Source organism: Chiloscyllium plagiosum, chromosome 8, assembly GCF_004010195.1.
Source record: "Chiloscyllium plagiosum isolate BGI_BamShark_2017 chromosome 8, ASM401019v2, whole genome shotgun sequence".
NCBI classification, from domain to species: Eukaryota; Metazoa; Chordata; class Chondrichthyes; order Orectolobiformes; family Hemiscylliidae; genus Chiloscyllium; species Chiloscyllium plagiosum.
Genome location: NC_057717.1, coordinates 99,867,051 through 99,893,438, shown reverse-complemented (window position 1 = coordinate 99,893,438; position 26,388 = coordinate 99,867,051). Strand labels below are relative to the sequence as shown.

General features: G+C 44.3%; 1 protein-coding gene across 5 annotated transcripts in view; it reads left to right on the top strand.

Moving 5' to 3' along the window:
- Positions 1 to 14,856, top strand: part of LOC122552233 (skin secretory protein xP2-like) — a 42,316-nt gene extending 27,460 nt beyond the window's left edge. Inside the window, exons 1-2 of one of the 5 annotated variants that reach the window (XR_006312332.1) lie at positions 2,641 to 2,728; positions 14,438 to 14,856. Coding sequence is in view for 1 of the 5 variants with exons in the window: in XM_043694888.1 (XP_043550823.1) it covers positions 7,420 to 8,580 (1,161 nt within the window). In the remaining 4 variants the exon portion in view is untranslated. Of the gene's footprint in view, positions 1 to 2,640; positions 2,729 to 3,504; positions 4,301 to 6,260; positions 10,051 to 14,437 lie in introns of those variants that run through there. The other 4 variants (XR_006312329.1, XM_043694888.1, XR_006312330.1 and 1 more) reach the window with 4 other exon arrangements.
- Positions 14,857 to 26,388: the final 11,532 nt, after the last annotated feature.

The following is a 26,388-nucleotide window of genomic DNA, read 5'->3' as shown; positions in this document are numbered from 1 at the left end:
GAACTGGGAACACAGGTTATTTAAACATTAATCCCATTGTAATTACGCTGTCACAAGACAATAAAACAGACTTAAACAATATCCAGTTTCATTAGAGGGACGCAAGGGTCTACAACCATTTATAGACTCCCTAATAAAAGAAGGGTTATTGGAACCATGTATGTCACCCTTTAATACTCCAATACTACCAGTTAGGAAGCCAGATTTTTTTTGTTTCAAAAATAAATTTATTCATAAATACTTTGATGATCTGTACACTTGGACATGCCATGCATATGTAAACATTCCATTTCTTTGCATACTGAAAACCGAGTAATCATTCCTATATACAGGTCTGTACGATTACATTTTTAGCTGAGGCATCAGCAGAGCCCAAATGACTGGGTGGGCCCTCTATTCTTTTTAGGCAGGCAGATGTTACATGGTGGTCTTTCCCCACCGTGCCTTGGCGGCAGCTGCCCCAATCTTCAGCGCATCCCTCAACATGTAGTCCTGGACCTTGGAATGTGCCAGTCTGCAACACTCAGTCGGGGTCAACTCCTTCAGCTGGAAGATCAACAGGTTTCGGACCACCCAGAGAGCGTCCTTCACTGAGTTGATGATCCTCCAGGCACAGTTGATGTTCGTCTCGGTGTGCGTCCTGGGGAACAGACCGTAGAGCACGGAGTCCCGCGTCACAGCGCTGCTCGGGACGAACCTCAACAAACACCACTGCATTCCTCTCCAGACTTCTTCTGCGGAGGCACATTCCAGAAGGAGGTGTGTGACAGTCTTGTTTCCCCCCCCCCTCAGCCGCTTCGAGGGCAGCGTGCGGTGTGGCTGAGGGTCCGGGCGTGCATAAAGGATCTCACAGGCAGAGCCCTTCTCACCACCAGCCATGGAAGCCAGATGGGACTTACCGACTAGTACAAGATCTCAGATCAGTAAACCGACTAGTTCAGACACGCCACCCAGTGGTGCCTAATCCATATACCCTTTTTAGTAAGATACCGTGCCACGACTGTTGGTTTAGTGTGATAGATTTAAAAGATGCATTCTGGGCTTGTCCTTTAGCTCCAGAGAGTTGTGATATATTTGCTTTTGAATGGGAAAATCCATACACTGGCAGAAAACAACAATTCTGAATGACGGTACTTCCCCAGGGATTCACAGAATCACCTAATTTATTTGGGCAAGTACAGGAACAAGTCCTGGAACAACATAAAATGCCTCAGGGAACGTCACTGTTGCAATATGTAGACGATCTACTTGTGTCAGGACAAAATAGAAATGATGTAAGCTCAGCTACCAATGGGTTGTTAAATTTCCTGGGACAACAGGGGTTAAGAGTAACTCGGAGTAAATTGCAATATGCAGAAAAAGAGGTGAAATACTTAGGACACCTTATTAGCAAAGGAACTAGACGCATTAACCCTGACAGAATTCAAGGGATAGTAGAGTTGCCCCTCCCGGAAACCAAGCGAGAATTACGGAAGTTTCTAGGGTTAATGGGCTATTGCAGATTAAGGATAGAGTCATACGCTCAGAAAACAAAGGGGCTATATTATAAATTGACTGAGTCCGAACATGAAAAATTGCACTGGACTGAAGAAGAAAAAGAAAAATTACGCGAGTTAAAGCGTAGTTTAATACAAGCTCCAGTTTTGGCCCTTCCCTCACTAGAGAAACCATTTCACCTTTTTGTAACAGTAAATGATGGAGCAGCCTTAGGAGTGTTAACTCAGAAAGGAGGAGGAAATAGACAGCCTATAGCCTTCCTGTCCAAAGCTTTGGACCCAGTTTCAAGAGGATGGCCTGAATGTCTACAGGCAGTAGGAGCGACTGCCATATTGGTAGAAGAAAGTCGGAAGCTCACTTTTGGAGGAGCGCTAGTAGTTAGTACCCCCCCCCCATCAAGTCAGAACTGTGTTAAACCAAAAGGCAGGAAGATGGTTAACAGATTCGCGAATTTTAGAATACGAAGCCATTCTGATGGAAAATGATGACCTTGTATTAGCAACAGACACCTGTCTAAACCCAGCTACCTTCTTATGGAAGGGAGAACCTCTAGACAAACGAGAACTAGAACATGACTGTTTAGATATTATAGAATATCAGACTAAGATTAGGCAAGACCTGAGAGACATTGCTTTACATGAAGGAGACAGATTATTTATAGATGGGTCATCAAGAGTAGTGGAAGGAAAACGATGCAATGGGTACACAGTAGTGGACGGTAATGAGAACCGGATAGTGGAAGCTGACTGGCTACCTAACGCATGGTCAGCACAGACTTGTGAATTGTACACATTAAACCAAGCTTTAAAACACTGAGAGAATCGAGATGGAACAATTTATACTGACTCTAAGTATGCTTACGGGGTAGCTCATATCTTTGGAAAGATATGGCAAGAACGGGGACTAATCAATAGTAAAGGAATTAGTGCATGAAGAATTGATAGGACAAGTATTGGGGAGCCTAAAATTACCCCGGGAGATAGCTATAGAACATGTACCTGGACACCAGAAAGGACACACACGAGAAGCAAAGGGAAACAGGCTAGCAGACGAAATAGCCAAAGAAGCAGCTATGAAACACACAGTAACAAGAATGCAAGTACTAATGCCCCTAATTGATTCTTCTTCCATGAATCCCATGTACACGGAGAAAGAAGAAAAAGAATTTCAGGAAATAGGGGCCAATAAGACAACTGAAGGAAAATGGATCTTGCCAGATGGGAGGGAATTGGTGAGTAAACCAGTTATGAGAAACATCCTAGCTACTTTACACCAAGGTAGTAATTGGGGCTCCCAAGCTATGTGCGACATTGTGTTAAGGAAATATGGATGCAAGGGAATCTATACATTAGCAAAACAAATATGCATAGGATGTACAACTTGCCAAAAGGTTAATAAGAAAATAATAAGGGAAATACCCAAAGGAGGAAGAAACCCAGGGGTGAGACCCTTCCAAAGTATACAAGTAGACTACACTGAACTACCCCCAGTGGGAAAGCAGAAATACCTGTTGGTCTTAGTAGACCATTTAACAGGGTGGGTAGAAGCATTCCCAATGTCATCAGCCACCTCAAAAGGAGTGGTAAAAACCCTTCTCGAACATATTATTCCAAGATATGGAATAGTGGAAAATATAGATTCAGATCAAGGTAGCCATTTTACTTCCAGTATCCTATAAGGAGTAATGGCAGGATTAGAAATCTCTTGGGAATTTCACACCCCTTGGCACCCACCCTCCTCCGGACGTGTGGAACGAATGAATCAGACTTTGAAGAAACAATTATCTAAATTAGTCACAGAGACTCGATTACCGTGGACCAAATGTTTGCCTATTGTACTATTATGTGTCCGAACTGCCCCGAGGCACGATATAGGTCTTCCCCCTTATGAAATGATGTTTGGACTACCATTTCTAAGAGGGAAAGGAGAGGTACCTACAGCCGAGTTTAATGATAAATTTTTGAAAAATTATATTATGGCACTTGGTTCTTCATTATCTGTTCTTAGGAACAAAGGCTTGTTGGTACAAACACCACCGCTAGAGTTTGCAGTACACTGTATACGACCAGGTGATTGGGTCTTGATTAAAACCTGGAAGGATACCAAACTACACCCAAGTTGGGAGGGACCGTTCCTAACTCTTCTAACCACTGAAACAGCTGTTCGGACTCCTGAGAAAGGGTGGAGCCATCACACTCGTGTCAAAGGTCCTGTGAACGCCCCAGTGGCGGAGTGGCACGCCCATCCTACAGAAAATCCTCTGAAAATTAAGCTGAGAAAGAAAGAATGAATCGAGACAAAAAGACTCTTTTAAAGTTTGCTGATATATTGGTATTGATTGTAAGGGCTGTGTGGACTCACCTCTTCCTGGCGTCTAAAGAAATAAGGAAGGTAGATAGTTGTTAGAAATGGGTGGGTATTGGTATAATCTTATAACAATAGTAATACTAACTATTCAAGGAAACGGGAGAAATCACTTTATTACACTATGCCAAAATTATGCTGAACAAAAAGGACTTACTAATTGTTGGGTCTGTGCAGAGATCCCACACCATGGTGAATCTGGAATCCCCACCTCGGTAATACCACTTACCAAAAAGGAAGTGTATGATGTGCAACAATTTGATTCAGGCACAAATAACATAATGTGGAGTCACGAAAAGGGTAAATATAACTTTGCAAGATGGTTGCCTAGACCAGCTCCGAGAACCAAGGGTATTATCGATGGCTTTAGATTAGATTAGATTGCTTACAGTGTGGAAACAGGCCCTTCGGCCCAACAAGTCCACACCGACCCGCCGAAGCGCAACCCACCCATACCCCTACATTTACCCCTTACCTAACACTACGGGGAATTTAGCATGGCCAATTCACCTGACCTGCACATCCTTGGACTGTGGGAGGAAACCGGAGCACCCGGAGGAAACCCACGCAGACACGGGGAGAACGTGCAAACTCCACACAGACAGTCACCTAAGGCGGGAATTGAACCCGGGTCTCTGGCGCTGTGAGGCAGCAGTGCTAACCACTGTGCCACCGTGCTGCCCAAATTACCCCACTGAAAGGAGCAGTGAATACCACCTGCTTTTGTAATCAGAATAATGCTGCACCCTTCCAATTAGGAAAATCATCTTGTGTCTACACCAGCCAAGCCATGGCCAAGACCGTTCCCCAAATATTGAATGGAACATATTGGATATGCGGCTGGAAGGCCTATCCATTTATTCCCGGGGAGAAATACATTCGAATAACTGAATGTATAGGAAGAAGTGCATGTTTTAATGTTGATGAGTCATTGCCTCAAAACAAGAAAAGCTGGAGTGGCTGCTGTTATCTTGCTTATATAATTCCTCACTTCCGATTAGAAAAACATGAACACAACCTAAGAAATGAAGGGGAAGTAAAACGTAAGACCCGAGAGGTCTCTGATCGTCTGTTGTGGACATTATTCCCAAGCTACGGTACTGCAACGGCAGGGGGAGAGATACATAAACTGGCGGCTGCCCTTGAGAAATTAACTAATAATACCTCCGATGTAATGGAAGAAACTCAGACCCAAATATCGGCCATAACCACCGAAATGATTGCCACAAGATTAACAACTTTACAAAATCGAATGGCTCTAGATTATCTCTTGGCCGAAAAAGGGGGAACCTGTGCACTAATTGGTAAGGAATGTTGCACCTTCATCCCAGACGACACTTCCCTAGTGGAAGATAAGGCAGAAATAGTAAAGAAAAAGATAAAGAATATAAAAGAAATTGAGAATAAACTTCGAAAAGATGAGAGATGGGAATGGGGTGACTGGGGACTGACCAGTTGGGGAAAATGGTTAGCTAATTTAGGCACTTATGTCTTACTAATAATAGTAGGACTAATAATAGGATTTAACATGTTAAAGTGGATAATGAGTAAGTTGATAATGTCCTTGGGAGGTCAACAATCAATGATGATCATGACAACATTAAACACACAAGAAAGAGTAATAGATTACTCATACAGTTTGAAAAAAAGGCAGACTTAAGAGAGTAGAAACGGTAAGATTGTGAACGTCTACACCTTAGGGTGAAAAGAGGGCAGAGGATAAAAATTGCAAGAACAACAAAAAGTAAAATAAAAGAAATGGGGGAGTTGTTATAAATGAAAAGAAGTATTGTTTTTGCAGGTATATAAAAACATGAAGAAAAGGGGTCCAGCAGAAAAACTATTAACTCTGCAGGTACTTAGGGAAGTGTATCTTTACTTTTAATTATGGTTAATTAAATATTAATTCTGGAGTCAAGTTAACTCTTTTAAAATAAGATTTCGGCAAAAAAACTGAGATAACTAAAATGCCTGAGCTGTACAAAAATGATACAAAATTGATGAAGTGTACGGAGAATGGGATGTACCAGCAGTATTGATACAAAATGTTAAACTATATCTTGATGTACTATCGACAAAATAATGAAAATGCCAGCACTAACATGGAGGAAGGTTGCTAACATGGGGATGGGGAATTAACAAGGGTCGAGCGAAGATGGGCAGTTGTATAGCCTAGTAAGAGAGATTGGGTAATTAGGAGTCTGGAGAGGTGACCTCACTCAGCTCAAAGGTATAATTGTAAACTAACCCAAGTCTAATTTGCTCAATTGCTTTGTGCAGTTGCAGCCCGTACTTGCAAGTCCGTAATAAATTGTCTTGTTTCCAGATTTGTTGGTCTCGTCTAAAATTTTATTGAGTTTGTTTCTTACAGGTGGGTCACTCTTCGGAGGGTCAGTGTGGACTTGTTGGGCCGAAGGGCCTGTTTCCACACTGTAGGGACTCTAATTCTAATTCAATTCAAATTTAACATTAGAGACTCTGAGTAAAATGAGGGATCAAACTTACAACAAAACTTGCAAAGTCAAATGGTAGTTCCTACTCCCCAGTATGCCTGTGAGACACGGTCTACCCACTCCAAAGACGTTAAACAATTCGACAGGTTTCCACATGAGATGCATTCAGAACACCATGAAGTGCCTAATGGGGGACTTCAAAGAGCAGAAATTTCTGGACTTGAAGCATTAATCATCAAAGCCCAGTTCAGATGGAGTGGACGTGTGGTTATGTACGAATGATGATAACATCCCTAAAAGTAGTCACATATTCAACTCAAGGGCCCCTTGAAATCAAATCCGGAAATGTGGCATTCCCATCATGTCCTGATGGAAATGTGCATGAGAACCGAGCAATCTTCAGTCATGACGTTGTTTCCTTCAAGTTACAAATACCAGAGGCAAGATAGAAAGGCTAGACAGTGCAATCGGACAATTCACTCTTGCCAATAAATTGGAAAGCCTTGTAAATTGGTGGTCAGGCATCACAACCACATTAGAAGCTGTGACAACGTGAATGCACGAAATGGCCATCATCAATAATGAAGGGAAAATGATGATGACCAGGTCAGGATAGAAGATTGAACAAGGCATATAGGAGTTAGTGTCATTGATCTCTATCTATATTCTAGAATTACAGTGTCTAGAAAGAAGGTTGCTAAGGAACAAGCAACAAAGCTGTGTATGATGTTGTCATGATGCAATAAGCATTACCTAGTGAGCTCAGGGGAGGTTCCAATTGCATGTCCACATGCCCCCACCCCGATTTGAACTTTAGCTGCTCGGAACTGGGGTGGGAAGAAGGGTCACTAAAACAGGACTCGGCATCTGTAAACGGAAGTAGTTACATCAAATTTACCCCTCCCTCTGTCTTCCTCCTCTCCTCCCCACCCCCACCTGTGACCCACCCCCCGCCTTGCTGCAGTCAGAACAAGGTGTATATCAGGTGACAAAAGGCCTAAGCTTCATTGTGATGCCCCAATGGTCCATCAAGTTGCCGGCAGTCAGGGCCCATGTTCACACATGAAGACCTGTGTCAGCTGTAAGCCAACCAACTCTTGTGGAAATGGCGGACGACGAGCAAGCTGCAGCTCCTGCGGAAGAGGGGCAGCCCGAGGAGGCACCACCTGAGGAACCCGCCCCAGAAGAGGCACCACCTGAGGAACCCGCCCCAGAAGAGGCACCACCTGAGGAAGAGGCACCACCTGAGGCACCAGCCCCAGAAGAGGCACCACCTGAACCGGCCCCAGAAGAGGCCCCACCTGAACCGGCCCCAGAAGAGGCCCCACCTGAACCGGCCCCAGAAGAGGCACCACCTGAACCGGCCCCAGAGGAAGCACCACCTGCAGAAGCCAAGGAAGAGGCACCACCTGCAGAAGCCAAGAAAGAGGAACCGCCCGAGGAAGTCAAGAAAGAGGAACCACCTGCAGAAGCCAAGGAGGAGGCACCTCCTGAGGAAGCCAAGAAAGAGGAACCGCCCGAGGAAGTCAAGAAAGAGGAACCACCTGCCGAAGCCAAGAAAGAGGAACCACCTGCCGAAGCCAAGAAAGAGGAAGCTCCTGCCGAAGCCAAGAAAGAGGAAGCTCCTGCCGAAGCCAAGAAAGAGGGAGAGAGCTGTGAAGTACCTCCTGGGGAAGAGAAGAAAGCGGACAAAAGTTGTGAAAAGCCAAAGCCGGAAGAGGAGAAAGAAAAACCCAAGGCAGGTGAAGAGACATGTGAGCGAGCAAAGTCCCAAGAGGAGAAAGAAAAGGAGGAGAAGGAAAAGGAGGAGAAAGAAAAGGCCAAGAAAGCCACGGACACATGCGAGAAACCAAAGCCCCAAGAGGAGAAAGAGAAAGAGGAGAAACAAAAGGCCAAGAAAGCCGAATGTGAGAGACTAAAAGCAGAGAAAGCCAAGGAAGAGCGGCCAAAACCCGCAGAAAGTTCTTGTGCCAAACCGAAGCCTGAAGAGAGACCGAAACCTGCAGAAGCTTGCGAGAAATCAAAAGAGGAAGGGAAGATTTGTACGTGCCGAGACTCGAAGCCAGCAAACGGAGGCTGCAAGTGGGTAGAGCCAAAGGAAACCTCAGCCAGCTCCAACCAGTGCTCGAAAGGCAATGAATCCTTCTGTAGCTGCGGGAGCCCAAAGGATCCCGGAGCCAAGACCTGTGCAGGTGCCCAATCAGGAGCCTGCAGCTGTGGGTTCCAACACTCCGAGTCCTCATCCTGTGGACACTCTTACCATTAGACAGCAGGAGGGTCCAACGTGGAATGGATTCAGGGATAGTCTGCACATCGTTTCATTGTATGGAATGGCCATGAGGTAGAGAGCAACCTCCAATTTGGCAATATTACTCAGCAATTAGCTTTTAAGTGACAACAAATCAGTGCCATAACAGAAAAATTGAAGAATGTAACACTGGCTGCAAAGTTGGCTTTTGATAAGCAGAGAACAGAGGAGGGTCACCTACTTCCCAAAAACCTTGACGGACAGAAACAAATTCTCTCCAGAACCACAACCCTGCCTTCCCCCAATCACCACTCCCACATTAAAGTCAATTATGTTACATGGATGAATGGCAGAGGGAGGGAGGTTAGAAAATGGACTCTGTTAAGATGACAAGGTAACAAGTACCACAATAGCCCAATTGTCAACCTCAGCCCCCTGATATATCACCCTTTACCAGATTCCAGCACTCTATTTGGACCCCCCCTTGCCATTCACAGGAATCTGCCCCTGTCTTTGCAGCAAAAAGATTGCACTCCGAGACTCTGCGTTTGTGCCCACACTCGGGTGCAGTTCCAGAGGGACAGGTTTCGGAAAATGATAAGAGATGTCAAGTGTGTTAAATATTCAACTGTTCCTACCCCCACTCCCATTTACTGCTCATCTGTCATGCATTTGGATTTACAATGACCCTCTCCGTTGCAATGTCCGAATCTTAGCAGCAAGGATTCCCGGAGATGAAGAACAGTACATTTAGATGCAAAGCAATAATGGATCAGAAGTCGGTCAGACAGCCACTTATGTAGTCGCATACTGATATATACATCAACTCCACCCAGCTATCTTAGCTTCATATCCCTTAAATGCCCTTCCTTACCGTCTTCTGCCAACTTGCCATTATTCCAACATCCAGTGTATCATTTGCCGTCCCCGTACTTGCCTCTAACCTTTATCTCACAGCAGCAGACATTATGGACTGGGCTGTTTAAGGTGAATCGATATCATATTGAAGGCAGTTAGATGCCTTCCACCCTGCATAAAACAAAATATCTGTACAAGATCATCTTTGGATGAGGACAAAGAACCTTGTCCAACCCATTTGATCGCCTCCTTGCTCATTTATGAACCAAACCATAGCATCTGCCACTCCTTCAATCGGCCTTCACCTCAAGAAAACTCAGCCTTGGAAGAATCAGCCCGTAGTGCATCAGTGACCCCTTTCTGACCTCGGCGGCAGATACAGTCGTGGATGGTGCTCCTTGCAGTGACACGAGAGACCCCTCTTAGAACACAAACGACTTGAGCATCAGCAGAAACCACTGAGAGGTCCATTCTGGGACGGGACTCTTTCCCATTCTTGGTTTCACTGTTTGGAGACAGAACTGGACACAGCTGCAAAACGTGAACATGACAGGAAATGTGCAACCGGCAGTCCCCAGTGCGTGACAATACCGACCTCACGGGAAGTGATGATTCACAACAACATGCTGAGTAAGCTAGACTGAAATTAGGTTGGCAATAAAAGAACGTGTATTGGCTCAGGCTGAGGTAACGTTGTCCGTGAGTGTTTCTTTTCAGGGCACCTAGTGCTACAACTAATGAAGAAAGATGAATAACAAACAAGAATGATAAATTGGTAGGGCTTAAGTCAGTACAGAAGAACCCTTTCAAATCACATCTGATTTGATTAATTTATTGCTCACATCTTGAGCACAGCAGGACACCTTCCAATTTACAATTATGACTCGGGAAGCCAAGTATATAATCAAAAGGAGGAATGGAGGAGGTTGGGAATGTATCCCATCCATCCAGAGACAGGAGTGAAAATCTGAAATAATGCTAATTGCAAAAGGCAGTATGTAAGCTTGGAGCTCTCTCCAACATTAGGAACTGGTGCTACGTTAATTTTAAAACTGAGATTACTAGGTTTTTGTTGACCAAAGAATTTCAGACAGTACAAGGTCTGGGAATGGTAGGACCGGCTTGATGGGCTGAATGGTTCCTTCGTTCCACTTAGTCTTTCGTGATAAAGACACAAAATCAATTCCTAAAGGTAGCCCAGAGAGGTCCATCTCCAGTGATATTAGGCAGGAGATCAGCGGGTGAGAGAAACAACTGTAGAAAGGTAAGGGAGAAAATGGTGAGGGTGAGGTAAATCTGGAGTAGGTAAGTCTAGGATAAATAGGGCAAACTGATCAAACTGAATGTAATACAAATTACAGAAAGAATTGTTCACACCAAACCAAGTTTGATGAATACTTCGACTGTTCTGGCTTTGGTAGTCAAAGTAGAAGCTACAGAGGCTTATTCAGAAGTCACAAGAAAGACTAAAAGGCTTTCCTGTCTTAATAAATACGTTATCTGACTGATCTGCCTCTGTCAGATAAAGCAGGATGACTGATTTCAGGTTTGGAGTGTAGTTCCAGTAATGAAGAGCTCTCGGGTTAGGTACAACAACGTTATAGAAGCTCCCACCACCCTGCCGAAACTGTGCGCCTCAATCCTATCCTTTAGAAACCCCACTGGAGTGGCATCTGACATCTGGTATCACAGAATTTAAGCAGCGCAGCACTGTTCCCTGAAACTTGTATAGGATCAAGGTCAGAGTGCACTGACAGAGCACAGTGCCCAGTTCCATTGAATAGAAAAATAACATGGAAGCAATGAAGTCTGGACAAGAGACAAAAAAAAAATCATGGGGACCAAATAATGAGCTTCAGAAAGCCATTAGCTTCTCTTTGATAAAGATACATATTGTGAGGCGGCACGGTGGCTCAGTAGTTAACACTGTGCCTTACAGCACCTGGAACCTGGGTTCAATTCCAGCCTCGAACGACCATCTGTGTGGAGTTTGCACATTCTCCCTGTGTCTGCATGGGTTCCCTTGGGGTGCTGCAGTTTCCTCGCACAGTCAAAAGATGTGCAGGTTAGGGTGAATTGGCCAAGCTAAATTGTCCCATGGTGTCCAGGGATGTCTAGATTTTGGGACATTGGTCAGGGGAAAAGTAGCGTAATAGGGTTGGGGAATCGGTCTGGGTGGGATACTCTTCAGAGGGTTGGTGTGGATTTGTGGGAATGAAGGGCCTGTTTCCACACTGTAGGGATTCTATGAAACTTACATGGAAGTGACCCAAGTAAACTTTAAAATTATGAAGGAATTCCACTGAGTGGATGTGGAGAAGACATGAGAGTGCAAAATTAGAGGCTATGCATAGAGCCAAGCAATAATAAAATCTGATGGGGGACTCAGGAGAAATCCAGGGGAGTTGTGAGAATGTGAAATTTACTGCTGTTGGAAGTTAGCTGTATTTAAGGGGAAATTCAATAAATCCATGGGGAGAATGAGGAATAGAAAGACATATTTATAGAATCATAGAAACTCTATAGTATGGAAGCAGGCCATTTGGCCCATCAAGTCCCCTCCAAAGAATATCCCACCCAGACCCCACACCCCTAGCCTATCCCTGTAACCCTGCATTCAGGGGACCTGTACATGAATTAGGAAAGAAGGAAGCTTCTATGCAGCAAGGACCTGTCGGGCTGAATGGCCAGATTCTGCATAGTCGACGTGGAATGAGAGTAAGGAAGAAATTGAAGATTGGTCAAAAAAAAAGCTTCCTCTTCATTTCAGGCTGTCACTGGTTAAAAGTCAGCCTCCTTACCTCTGGGATGATCTGTCACGGATTTCATTCGCACTTACTTTCCTCCGCGTCTCTTCATTTCACACGCTGACACGCTGCACTCGTTCGCGCCTTGAGTGACAGCAACTTCAAGAGGTGGGAAGTGCAGGCTGGCAGGCCAACTTATTGCCATGGCAACCTCCTCAGCAACCGGCTCTTCTTCAGAGGCGTTAGGCCACAGCTGGAGTGACTGTGTGTGTGTAGTTCTGGTCACTGCACGTTCTTTTGCACGCTCTCTTGTCTTCTCCACATCCACTCAGGGGAATTCCTTCATAATTTTAAGGAGTTTAAAGGAAGGATGTGATTGCATTGGAGGGGGTGCAGAGGAGATTCACCAGGATGTTGTCTGGGATGAAGCTGTTTAGCTATAAAGAGAGGTTGGATAGGCTCAGGTTGATATCCTCAGAGCAGAGATAGCTGAGGCAGGGGAACCTGATTAAGATGCATAACATTATGAGGGGCATGGACAGGGTGGATAGAGTCATAGAGTCATAGAGATAGGGTTAGGATTAGGGATAGGGATAGACCTAACGGAAACAGACCCTTTGGTCCAACTCATCCATGCCAACCAGATATCCTAACCTAATTTAGTCCTATTTGCCAGCACTTAGCCCATATTCCTCTAAACCCTTCCTATTCATATATCCATCCTATTACATGTTGTAAGGTTACCTCAGAGTACAATGGGATCTTGATCTGATGGGCCAATGGGTCATGGAGTAGCAGATGGAGTTTAATTTAGATAAATGTGAGGTACTGTATTTTGGAAAGGCAATTCAGAGCATGACATACACTTAATCTTAAGGTCTTAGGAAGTGTTGCTGAACAAAGACCTTGGAGTGCAGGTTCATAATCCCTTGAAAGTGGAGTCGCACGTAGATAGGATAGTGAAGAAGGCATTTGGTATGCTTTCCTTTATTGGATAGAGCATTGAGTATAGGATTTGGGAGGTCATGTTGTGGCTGTGCAGGTCGTTGGTTCGGCCACTTTTGGAATATTGTGTGCAATTCTGGTCTCCTTCCTACCGGAAGGATGTTGTGAAACTTGAAAGGGTTTGGAAAAGATTTACAAGGATGTTGCCAATGTTGGAGGATTTTAGCTATAGGGTGAGACTGAATATGCTGGGGCTGTTTTCCCTGGTGCATTGGAGGCTGAGGGGTGACCTTATAGAAGTTTACAAAATCATGAGGGGCATGGAGAGGGTCAATATATAAAGTCTTTTCTCTGGGGTGGAGGAGTCCAGAACTAGGAAGATGCTGTTTCACCTTAGTTGAAGGATCAATACCAAGAGGGTTAGGGCCCCTCTTGTGGTGCAGTGGTAGTGTCCTTACCTCTGGACTGAGAGGCCTACGTTCAAGTCCCACCTGCTCCAGAGGTGTATAATGACATCTCTGAACAGGTTGATTAAAAAATAGGTAAAAGTAAAAACGATGGGGTCATAATTCGAAGGTGAAAATCAGGGGGTTTAAGGAAAATCCTTTTCACCCAGAGGGAAAGAGGGGAACCTCATAATTTTTTTAAAAAGTATGTGGATGAGCACTTGGAATGTCATAACATTTAAGGCTATGGGCTAAATGCTGGTAAGTGGGATTAGTGCACATGAGTCAGCTTAGACTCAATGGGCCAAAGGGCCTCTTCTGTGCTGTAATACTCTTTGACATTACTGGAACAGGCAGTGCCTGTGACACACTGATAGAATATGTGGTATTCTCTCCTCCTCATCTGATAGAAACACATTGGCCCAAACAGTTAAAGGTGAAGCCCCGATTAAGTGAGGACCCATGCGGAGATTACAAGCTTAAGTTGTAAAGCACCTTCCATGGCCTCAGCTGATTACCATCTCACTTCGCCTACCCTGAGACATGTCAGCTGAGCTGATACTTCAGAGCAGAAAAGTACTGTGTTGTCAGAGGCACCACCTTTCATGTGAAATATTAAACTGAGAGGCTATCTACCAGTTTGGTATAAAAAGAGCAAGGAGTGCTCCTAACACCCTGACCAACATTTCATTCCCTAACTTACTCCACTGTTAACAGATGAATTTGTCACTTACCTCATTGTGGGACCTTGCTGTGTACAAACAAGATGCTGCACTACAACAGTTATTGCACTTCCATAAGAATGAAATTTGAAACAATCGTTGGTGGTTTGAGTTGTCTTGCCCTACATAAATGAATGTTGCATTGTTTTTTTTTCAGTTTCGGAACACTGGATCAAATCAGCCAAGTTTCCACTGATGGAGTGGATGACTGCGCAGAATGAAAACTGTGGCCTCAACACAGAGCCCATTACCCTAACATTAGGCCAGGTTTACCAGCAGCTGTCAACGCTCGGAAAGGAAAGGAAAAAAAAGAAGCAGATGAATTTGTGTAGCACCTTTTACAATCTATGGACATTCCAAAGAGCCTTAAAGCTAATAAGCATGTTTTAAAGTGTAGACCATATGGCAACCAATTAGTGTACAGTAAATAACCAGTGACAAAAATAATGATCTAGTGGCAGTGTACCTCTGGACTACCAGAGTACCTCTGAACTGAGAGGCCCAGGTTCAAGTCCCAACTGCTCCAGAGGTGTGCAATAATGTCTCTGACAGGTTGGCTAGAAAACTATCTGGCCAGATAGTTCTCTTATGGTGCTCTTATGGTGCAGCGGTAGCATCCTTGTCTCCCAATCCAGGTTCATGACCTATCTGCTTCAGAGGTGTGTCATAATATATCTGAGCAGGTTGGTTAACTACCCACAAGACATCAAGGAGAATTCCCCGCCAGCCTTTGAAATAGATTTTCTTAAATCTTGGGGTATGGGCATCACAGGCAAGGCCATCATTTGTTGCTCTTTAACTGAGTGGTCTACTCAGCCATACCAGGGGACAGATTAGAGTCAACCACATTGCTGTGGCCTGGAGTTACATGTCAGCCAGACTGGGTAAGGATGGCAGATTTCCTTCCCTAAAGGGCATTAGTGAACCAGTTGGGTTTTTACAACTATCATGGTCACCATCACTGATACTAATTTTAGATTAGATTAGCTACAGTGTGGAAACAGGCCCTTCAGCCCACACTGATCCTCTGAAGACTAACCCACCCAGACCCATTTCCCTCTGATTAATACACCTAACGCTATGGGCAATTTAGCATGGCCAATTCATCTAACCTGCACATCTTTGGATTGTGGGAGGAAACCCACGCAGACATGGGCAGAATGGCAAACTCCACACGGAAAGTCGCCCGAGGTTGGAATCGAACCTGGGTCCCTGCTGTTGTGAGGAACCGTGCCACCGTGCTGCTAGATTTTAGAAACATAAAAACTAGGAGCAGGAGTAGGCCATTCGGCCCCTCTGTCCTGCTCTGCCATTCAATATGATTGTGACCAATAGCCCAACTCAGTAATCTTTCTCCCCATAGACTTTGATCCCCTTAGCCCCAAGAACTATAATTCCTTCTTGAAAACATTCAATGTTTTGGCCAAAACTGCTTTCAGTTGCAAAAAAAATCCACAAACAATTGTATTTAAAATTTCACTGCCTTCTCTGAGGATAGAATTAGAACCCATGGCGGCCTTTAGTCTGGGATCACTGGATCATTAACGCACATCCACTAGGCCACTGTCTGCCTCCCATGATATTGTTGGCCACGTGAGAGGGCAGTTAGGGTCTCTGTTTATCACCTCACCTCAAAACCTGCCCCTCTGACAGCGCAAGGTTCCTTCAGCGCTGCTTTGAGAATGTCGCCCTGGATTATATTCTGCAGACGACACATGGCCTGGACAGATGGGGCAAAATGAGCTGAATAATAATGAGCTATGAGACAGATGGCTTTTACCTAATTTATAACAAAGCAGCACCAGAATTGCAAAGTTCCTGTGCTCTTAATTTGACATTGTATGCATGCAACAGTTCATCACATTCCACGAGTTTTATAAGCAAGGCGTTATGTTTAGCTGCCACTTGCTATTATCCACCAGGCGGTTGGAATTTGGAGCAAAGATCTACAAACTCAGTGCACGGCATGTTCAGTTAATCTACCGTGGCTTGTTGGTTCAGTCCTAAGTGTTGGCTCCTCGATGGGCGCTGCTGTATCAGCTCCCCGGGCCTGGATTAAACAAAGCTTCGGTTTAACGTGATTGGGAGGTGCCGGTGCTGGACTGGGGTGGACAAAGTTAAAAATCCCACAACACCAGGTTATAGTCCAACATTTGGAAGCACTTTTGGAATGCTGCTCCTTCGTCAGGTGGTTGGGAAGGAGCAGCGCTTTGAAAGCTGGTGCTTCCAAATAAACCTGTTGGACTATAACCTGAAGTTGTGTGATTTTTAACTCAGTTTAACAATTTATCCCAAAGCCCCGTCAATCCTTCGGCGGTTGAGAGATTTAAAACGCATAGCCCACTGGGTCTATAGAAAAACGCCTCGTCCAAATGAAACTCACGTCTGGTTTAATGTATCATTGCTCATTCTGAATTTAAACACATTTTAATGTCAGTTGGGAGCTGGGTTTCCCAGTAACCTCGGTGAGTGACCGAAAAGGGTTAATTAAAGAGTGCATATGTGACAAACCTAATTCCATTCCCAAATCAGTTCGGAAGGATTCACCACACTCGAAACATTAACTCTGTTTCTCTCTCTCCTCACTGAGTCTCTCGAGCGATTTCTTTGCTTATTTTTAAATGTCGGAACTTCGCTTTTATCACTCCTTGAAGCAGTGGATTGAACAAATGAAAGATCAGCAAACATTAAGCAAAAAGAGTGTGCGGTAGTTAGTACCTGGTTCTGAAGTGAGAGGCTGAACTGTCAGGGAGTTAGAATTACCTACATGAGACTTTCTGAGTCAGGCACTGACAGGGAGAACAATGAGCAGGTGTGCCCGGGTTTGAGGGAAACTCATAGCCAAATGTTTGTAATCCCACCTGGAGTGAAGATGAATGGAGATTAGTGTGTGGACATCAGTGAGGAACTGGAACTCCCCAGTCAGAGCTCAGACCTCGGGAATGCCCCACCTACGGGGCGGAAACAGGCCCTTCGGCCCAACAAATCCACACCGACCCTCCGAAAAGTCTACCACCCAGACTAATGCACCTATTCCTGATTTATGTGACAGATGCCTGATGAAGAGCTTATGCCCGAAACGTCGATACTCCTGCTCCTCGGATGATGCCTGACCTGCTGTGCTTTTCCAGCACCACACTCTCGACTCTGATCTCTAGCATCTGCAGGCCTCACTTTCTCCTAGACTAATGCGCCTAACCTGAACTCTATGGCCAATGTAGCATGGCCAATGCACTCTAACCTGCAAATCTTTGGACGGTGGGAGGAAATCGGAGGAAACCCACGCAGACAAGGGGAGAATGTGCAAACTCCACACAGACAGTCGCCCAAGGTCCCTGGCGCGGTGAGGCAGCAGTGCTAACCAGAGCCACTGTGCCGTCCAAAGCTTCAAGCTTCACATCTTCAAAAGAATATTCTGATTTTTATTAATCCTAGGTTATTCCAATACAGCGTTAAAAATCACACAACACCAGGTTGTAGTCCCAACAGGTTTATTTGGGAGACACCTGATGAAGGAGCAGCGCTCAGAAAGCTAGTGCTTCCAAATAAACCTGTTGGACTCTAACCTGGTGTTGTGTGATTTTTAACTTTGTAGACCCCCAGTCCAACAGCGGCTCCTCCACATCACTGAGTCCGCACCAGGGACCCAGGTTCGATTCCAGCCTCGGGCGACTGTCTGTGTGGAGTTTGCACATTCTCCCAGTTTCTGTCTGGGTTTCCTCCGGGTGCTCCGGTTTCCTCCCACAGTCTAACGATGTGCAGGTTCGGGTGAATTGGCCACGGGAAATTGCCCGTAGTGTTAGGTGCATCAATCAGAGGGAAATGGGTCTGGGTGGGTCACTCTTCGGAGGGTCGGTATGGACAGGTTGGGCCGAAGGGCCTGTTTCCACACTGTAGGGAATCTAATCTAATCCATAGAAGGCAACGAGGGCGTACAACTAAAACGAAAGGGAGGGTCACTGGAACGTCAACTCTGCTTTCTCTCTGCCGAGTTTCTCCAGCACTTTCTACTGAGGAAAAGAAAACTTGTCAACTTGTCGCTTGGCTTTGCTAATGATTTCCCCTTTCCTGCCTGTCTCTTCCTTTGCATTTTACTAATTCCACAATGTAATCGTCGCTTAAATTACTTGCTGGGTCTTTTAATGTTCTGATCTTGTGCCTTTCTCCCTCTCGACATTTCACTTCCCCCCCCCCCCCCCCCCCCCCCCCCCAGCGGTTTTAGGAGATACCGCCCAGGATGGATGTGATTTGCTGACAAGCAGTCAACAGTAAACCTCGGCAAGACAGAGCGACGCTGAGGTTTCTGAGCTTGGCATCGGAGAGTCAGACCTGGAGGAGATGCCATCTCCAGGACAGTCTTTGTCCACAGTTTGCTAACGGCCAGGTGAATGTTCCCAAACTGTAACGAAAAACTGCGCAGAAAGATTATCGGAGGGGCAAAGGACCCCCGAAGTTTTAATGTCCCCACAACAATGAAGCGAAGCTGGGTCCCAGCCAAGTTGACTTTGTAGAACAGTTCCCCCCCCCCCCCTTCACCCTGGTGTTCAGGTCACACCTTGGACGGACCCAGAGCTATGGAGCAACTGCCCCCAGGCAACGCGACCAACTTGACAGAGGCGCAGGGCCACGCGTTCCAGTATTCGCTGTCCTCCAGCGACGTGCTCTACAGCGACTACACACCTCCTCAGAAGGAACTCATCCCTCTCCCCAAAGCTGTGCTCTACCTGCTCATGGCGGCCCTGGTGGTGGTCGCAGTGGCTTATGCCATCGTGGGACATCTCCTTAAAGACCTCGCCCACGACTCCGCAGGTGAGTTCAGGTCAACGTTTAGCGCGTATCAAAGGGCTGGAGCCGAAATGCTTTTCCTTTTGGGATTTGCAGCTTTAAGGTATCAGAGAAGAGACAGGCAGGAGGCTGGAAGAACACAGGAGGTGGAGAAGTCCAGAGAGCAGGGAATCAGGGAGATTCGTGTCCTATTTTGTTAATTCATAAAGGGGATATGCTAACATTTATTGCCTGTCTATAATGTCCTTTGAGAAGGTGAGCGCCCATACAGTCCATTTGGTGTGGGTTAACCCTCAATGCCCTTAGGGAGGGAGTTCCAGCATTTTGACCAAGTGACCCCTGAAGGAACGGCCAGGTCAGGATGGCAAATGGCTTGGAAGGGTCCTGGCAGGGGGTGGTGTTCCCATGTATCTGCTGCCATTGACCTTCTAGATGGCAGTGGTTGTGGGTTTGTAAGGGGCTGTCCAGGAAGCCTTGGTGAATTTCTGCAGTGCATCTTGTAGCTAGTACACACTGCTGCTACTGAGCATCGGTGGTGGAGGGAGTGGATGTTTGTGGACGTGATGCTAATCAAGCGGGCTGCTTTGTCCTGGATGGGGTCAAGCTTCTTGCGCATAGTTGGAGCTTCACCCATCCAGGCAAGTGGGGAGTCACACTCCTGACTTGTGCCTTTTAGGTGATGGACGGTGTCACAGCATTACTGACTTGCTGTTGCAGCCACTGTATTTACATGGCTAGTCTATTTGAGTTTCTGGTCAATGGTAACTTGCGGGATGTTGATAGTAGGGAATTCAGTGATGGTAATGCTAGTGAATGTCAAGGGGTGAAAGATTCACTGTTGTTGGAGACGGTCATTCTCAAAATCAACCAGGGGACTGAAGTCCCAGAGTCTGTTTAACTCTAATGTTCCCACCTCTTTTCCCCACAGTTGACAATCTGGTACAAGGTTATGAGGTTGCTGTTTTGTCAGATCCAGGATTAAATATTTCTTGGTCCCAACTATCTAATTAGATCATAAGAAACTAGTGAGATAAGAAGTCTTCTCTGTGTCACGGCCACCTTTCCTTCTTCAATCGATGGAGCAGGAAAGATGGATTAACATATCATTTTCTTGAAACTTGCTTGCAGATGCCTTTGACAGAACTTCCTCTCCCATGATCTCTATTAGTACCTGGGCTAAGGGTGACAGTCACACAGGAACACCAACTCTTATCATTTCCACTCCAAGCTACACACCAGCTTGCTTGGAAACTAAATCACCATTTCTTCGCCATTGCGAGATCAAACACTGTAAATCCCTTCATGGACAGGTCTGTGGGCGTACTGATAACCTTCCCCCCACCCCCACACACACTGCAGCTGTTTCAAAAACACATGGGTACAAGCAATAAATCAGCAACACCTAACAGCCCAAGAATGAATAACATCACCATATCGAGCGCCTGCAAAAAAAAACACACTCCAAAAAAAAGATTCATTATGTTGACTTTTCAGAGAGCTCTAAAAATCCAAGCAATTAACTACTTGCAATCCAAATGTAAAACGTCGATTTTCTTTCTCAACACTGCTTTGTAGTGTTATGAGGCTAGTCGATTATGGTTATCTGACTTATCTCTGCAGCTGTCAGTAGATGCTGGGTTAGCTCTCCACTGTGATAACACCCAGTAACAGTAACTTCTCAAACTGAGTTGGCTGAGGAATGTCACTGGGTTAGATTCATCAGTGTGGTAGGAGGTGCTGTCTACACAGCAAAACATTCTCTGGCCATCACTTGAAAGGAATTAAGACTGGGGCAACATTTTTTTTGCCTACTATTTCAAAGGGTACCTGCTTAAGCAAGATGCACATTTCTTTGTTAGCTGCTATTTTGCCAGTAGGAACATGATCAATATCGCATTAGATCAGCATTTTGTTCTAATGGCCTCTCTCCCTCCTCAAGGTACAACTTCCACAGAGGCACAGCTGTACATGGGCTAGCCTCATGTCAATGCCCAGCCTTTGAATAACTGGCTACTTGACCATAAGGACCATCACAGTTGATGCTGCTCCCATTCTAATTTGCTGTACCGACCCAAAGATGATCCATAGCTTTGACCCCTGGGAGGTCATTTCCAATAGTACCATATCTACTAATATCTAAGCAGTGACCTGTTATCTTAATAGATACTGAAACAGATGCCCTTGTGTGGCAGAACACATGAGCGTGGCCACCGACTGATCTATGTCGACCCTGCATTAGGTTAGGTCACCTTCAAGGCGACAACATCCAACTCATGTCATTAGGTGCGTTATGACCTCATGTAGTGACCAATGGCTCTTGTCTCAGACCAATGCTTTGAGACTTCAGCAACAGTTGTCATCAACAAACACAGCACTGCCTCGGAATTGCTCCTGGATAATTCCCAGCCCTGTCTTGCAACACACTGGAAGAGGGTTTATACTTGAAATTGTGTGATCTGCTGAGATGAATTATTCAGTCGCACCCTGATAAATCAATGCGATTAGTTACCAATGAGCTGGCTGACTTTTATTTAAGCCACACGCATTTGGATTAAAAGATCTCAAAGTCTTGTTTAACAGCTTCATTCATGGGTGTTTGCTCTTCCTCTGTGTTACGCGTGATCAAAAAATGATGCTTGATCTGAAAAATGTATTGTTGGTAAACCATAGTGTAGAGAATGGTTGCACATGTGTATAAACACACTCGTTAGTTATAGAACAAAAAGTAGTTTGTCTCTATTTATATCAATTCAATGTTATGATCTTAAAAAGACAATCCAATTTTCAGATAGCTCACATAAGCAGCAGAATACTACATGTGTACATCATCCAATTCAACCTCTCCAGCAGATATATTGCAGCCAAATAATTGATGTTGCTGGAAAGACTCAGGAGGTTTGGTAACATCTGTGGAGAGAAAGCATTCAGGTTTTGAGCCCAGTGATCCTTCTTCAGAACTGATAATAGCTGGGGATGAGGAGAGGATAGATGGCCATGGGAGGGAGGGAGTGAGTGAGGGAGATCGATCGAATGGGGGCCATGTGAAGGTGAGAATGGGGTGGCTGTGCTGAAAACAGCGCATGTCATTGATTGAGTATCAGGGTTGGTATAAGACATGGAATGAAGTGTTCAGGCTGTAAATATATTAAACTGGATATTGAGTTATGAAGGCTGCTGAGTTTTTCCAGCACCTTGATTTTAAGTTTATAAAATAATGGATTTTAATTTGAAGTGCTAATCCAGCTATGTTGTGGAAGAGATACCATAATGCAGTTTATAAATCTGAAGCAGCAGTTTGTTGTCATTAATGTGATCAGAACCTTAATCATCCGATACCCAGTCTCATCCTGGGCAATCTGCATTTGGGAACTGGTTAGTGCTGACAAAATGCTGTACTGATTGCTTGCCCCAAGGTGGTTATGGAACCTCTTGGAACTATTTAGCAGAGATTCTCTATAATTGTCAAAAAGATGTTAATGGGAGGCAATGGAAGATTGATATTATCATTAGATTGTTAATCAGGTATTTTTCTGGGGACCGAGGTTCAAAAGCCACAGTTGTACAATATTAACATCCAATAACAGTAACCCCCGTGTTTGTGTTAAGGAAATTAAAAGAACTATTATTCTCAAGGCAGTCCCCAGCATGAAGGATGAGGGGTGATGTGATAGAGGTTTATAAGGTCATGAGGGGCATGGAGAGGGTGACTAGCCAAGGCCTGTTTTCCAGGCTAAGGGAGTCCGAAACTAGAGGGTATAGTTTAAGATGAGAGGGGAAAGATTTAAAAAGGAACTGGGGGGGCAACATTTTCATGCAGAGGATGGTGCGTGTATGGAATGAGCTGCTAGAGGAAGTAATGGAGGTGGTGTAATTACAACATTTGAAAGGCATCTGGATGGGTATATGAATAGGATGGGTTTGGAGGGATATGGGCCAAATGCTGGCAAATAGGATTAAACTAATCAGAATATCTGGAGGGCATGGACAAGTTGGTCTGAAGTGTTTGTTTCCGTGCTGTGTAACTCTATGATGATCTTGAGTGATCAATAAAAAAAAAAGAGGAATGGGCAGGAGAGCAAACATGTTTAAAATGACTGGGTAAGAAATAGAAGCAAAGGAAGAATTGTTGTTTTCTTCCAAAGAAAAGTTAAGATTGGGAATGTGCTGTCCAAATAAGATGGCAGAATTAGACTCCGTTGTAACTTTCAGAAAGAGACTGTTTACATGAAGTGGGGAATGTCACAGGGCTATGGGATACCAGACTTAAGAAGTGGTGGAAGGACTGAGATTTTGTAACAATTTGTCTGCTTTTTATGATTATATTCTCTGGTGCTAGCCTGTAAGAAACCAGATTTGCTGAATTCAGCAAATTGCCATGTAGGTTTTTGAATAAATGACTCCTGAAATATCATTTCAAAATCATCATGATGATAACTATACCGTGAGGAACCAGATCACCCCCAATATCCCAAACTATGTATGATCAAGACATTATAACAGTGTGCAATTAAACATTAATCTCCATAAAACTTTTCATTTGCTGACTTTATCATGTCCCCCTGACCACAGAATGCAGTCATTTTACTTCAACTATTAACATCTGAAAGAGCTGGACCCAGATATAATCACATCAGTAACGGTGACCACAACAATACTCAATTGTTGCAAAAACCCTTGTGGTTCACTATTGTCCATTAGGGAAGGAAATCTGCCCTCCTTACCCAATCTGGACCCATGGCAATATGGCAGACTCCTAACCCTCTCAGAAATGGCAAGCAAGGCACTCAAGTTGTGGCAATTAAGGATAAGCAACAAACGCTGGCTCTGGCAGTGATATCCTCATCCCATGAAAAAATAAAGACTACAAAGTTTAAGGAGGGTATAGTAACTGGAACCTCCCTATCCCATTCCAATTGCTGACCCCTTCTTCAAGTTATTTCACTTAGCAATGCAGAAACAAAATTGCCTGCTCCATGCTAAGTGACAAACTTTAATCACAATTCATTGTTACGACAGCTCATTAGGATCCAAAATTTCCTAAGTAAAATAGGTCTGATTAGCTCTCATGTTCTCTAGCCCTGTGTTATATACTTAGTTGGTGACAGGCATGGCTTTGTAAGGTCTTGGAGCTAAAGCCTGTTCCAGCATAGGATTCAGGCTAAAGCTGTGATGCAGTACTGAACTGGAGGAGTTATTAGGACAACCTGCATGGCACAGTTCAAAGGTAAGCGAGTCTGTCCTACTTCCTATCCACTATTTCTCTCTCAATAATCATATCCATATCTGGTAATTTCTCATTGCATCTTGCATAAATGATGCTTAATTTTCTTAACTATAATAATTTGCAATAAGTCACCTGATTTTTCTCTAAATTGGTTGAGTGCTTTGGGGCACTTTGTGAATACTAAAGCTGCTAGTACAATGCAATTTTACCCTGCATCCTTGAACAATCTTTCAAATTACTGGTAAATGAACCCCAGGAGAGATATTTTCAGTCTTGCATGTTTTGCATTCAGCTTCAGGGTGGTGAAGCAGAATAAGTAGCTTATGAAATAGAATTTGAATAACTATTTGTAGGGTGTGGAGAGGACAGCTAAAATGGGACGCATTTGTGGCTCTCCATGGCCTCCCATGCTGTACCATTCTATAACATTATATCAAAATTAGTCACTCAAAGTTTTCGTTTTACATGGTGTTTTCCAACAGATTGCACATTTGGACCAAGGCAGCATGACACAGGGACTGGCAATGACCTGAAGTGCATCACTCGTGAAACGCCATTGTACCCACTCCAGAATCAAGAGGCAATCCGAATCGCAGAAGAGGAGACACTGCATCCACCGCAGGAGACGTGACTTCACAACTAGGAACAGAGGGATGGATTCACCAAAGAGTCGTCGCACAGCAAAATCCTCATCCCATCAGTAGCACCAACTGAATTCAGTCAAATGGCGTCAGCTGCCATCACCACTCAGTTTCTTGTAACTGAATGTAACTTGCGACATTTCAAAACCTTAAAATGTATTTCCTTATGTAGGAGAGGTAACTATACTATATATAACACCTGATAAATGCATTCATGAATAGAATGGCAAGCCTTCAAGGGAAAGCTGTGCACTTATGTAATACCTTTTAACATGGCAAAATATCCCAAGTTACTTCGTTGAGGTGAATATTGGATGAATTTACCAGTCAAATCTCATATTTTGCTACTTTAAACTCTGCCAGTCGAGAATCCAATTGTACTGGGTCACAATTCCCTACTGGTCAGATTATTCCAGATATTTGTACACATAATGCATTCTTTCTGCATTTATTTTTCTCTAGCTTAGCCTCAAAACCAATTTGTTCCAATGTTCTTCCTTATTTGGAATTTATCTTCAGAACATTTTATATGGCTTGCTTCATTTTCTTGCTCTGAAGGCTGCAGTTAGCATCAACCCTTTCTCTTAGCTCATCTCTCCTCATATTTGGAATAATTTCACACCTGTGGAATTTTGTTTACTCCAAGCAAATGTTCTAGGTTTTGTGATCCTTCCAACAGTTTCCATGCACATTATCGGAGCTTCTTAGCAGCACTTAACCGATGGGCACGAAGGCAGCACTTGGCAACATACAAGTAAAGGCAATGACATTAAAGGTGATGGGTTAAAAGGGACCTAGGCTAGTAAAGTGAAGCTGCACTTAAAAATTATTAACATTGATTGTTAACTTGAATGAGTGATTGAGTATGGTGCAACATCCTGAGTCTCTGTGCTCTTATGGCACCATGACAGTGTTCCTGTCTGAACTGCAATGTCCAAGTTCAAGTCCTACCTGAACCACAGGTGCGTCAGAACATAACCAAACAAGTCAATTAATATATAACTCCCTCCTTACCATGTGCTGCTCTTCCAAACTGTTGCAGTTGTGCAAGGAAATGTTGACAATATCTTCTAGGAAGCATTTGTTCCTATACCTAGCAAGATGCTTTATTAAACATTCTTGATCTGCAATAGTTGCATTGGCTGTTGGTCTCAATACTTTATAAAGAAACTTTACATGGGTGTCTGATTACTCAGGTGTAACGTTTGATATTATTCGGATTGCAGTGCTGCTGCATCACCTTTTTCAACAGTGCCCTCTTATCCCTGCTGGAATTTAATTATTGATAAGCCTGGGAGAGCAGTGATAACCTCCCCATGGATGTTACACAGTCTCTCCAGTGAAAGAGCTAAGAGTAAACCAATCTGAACATATTCCAGTCACTCAACGTAAAGACTGACTTTTCAACCAAACAACAGATCTTGAGATTAATTGGCCAAAAAGTGAAACACCATGGAA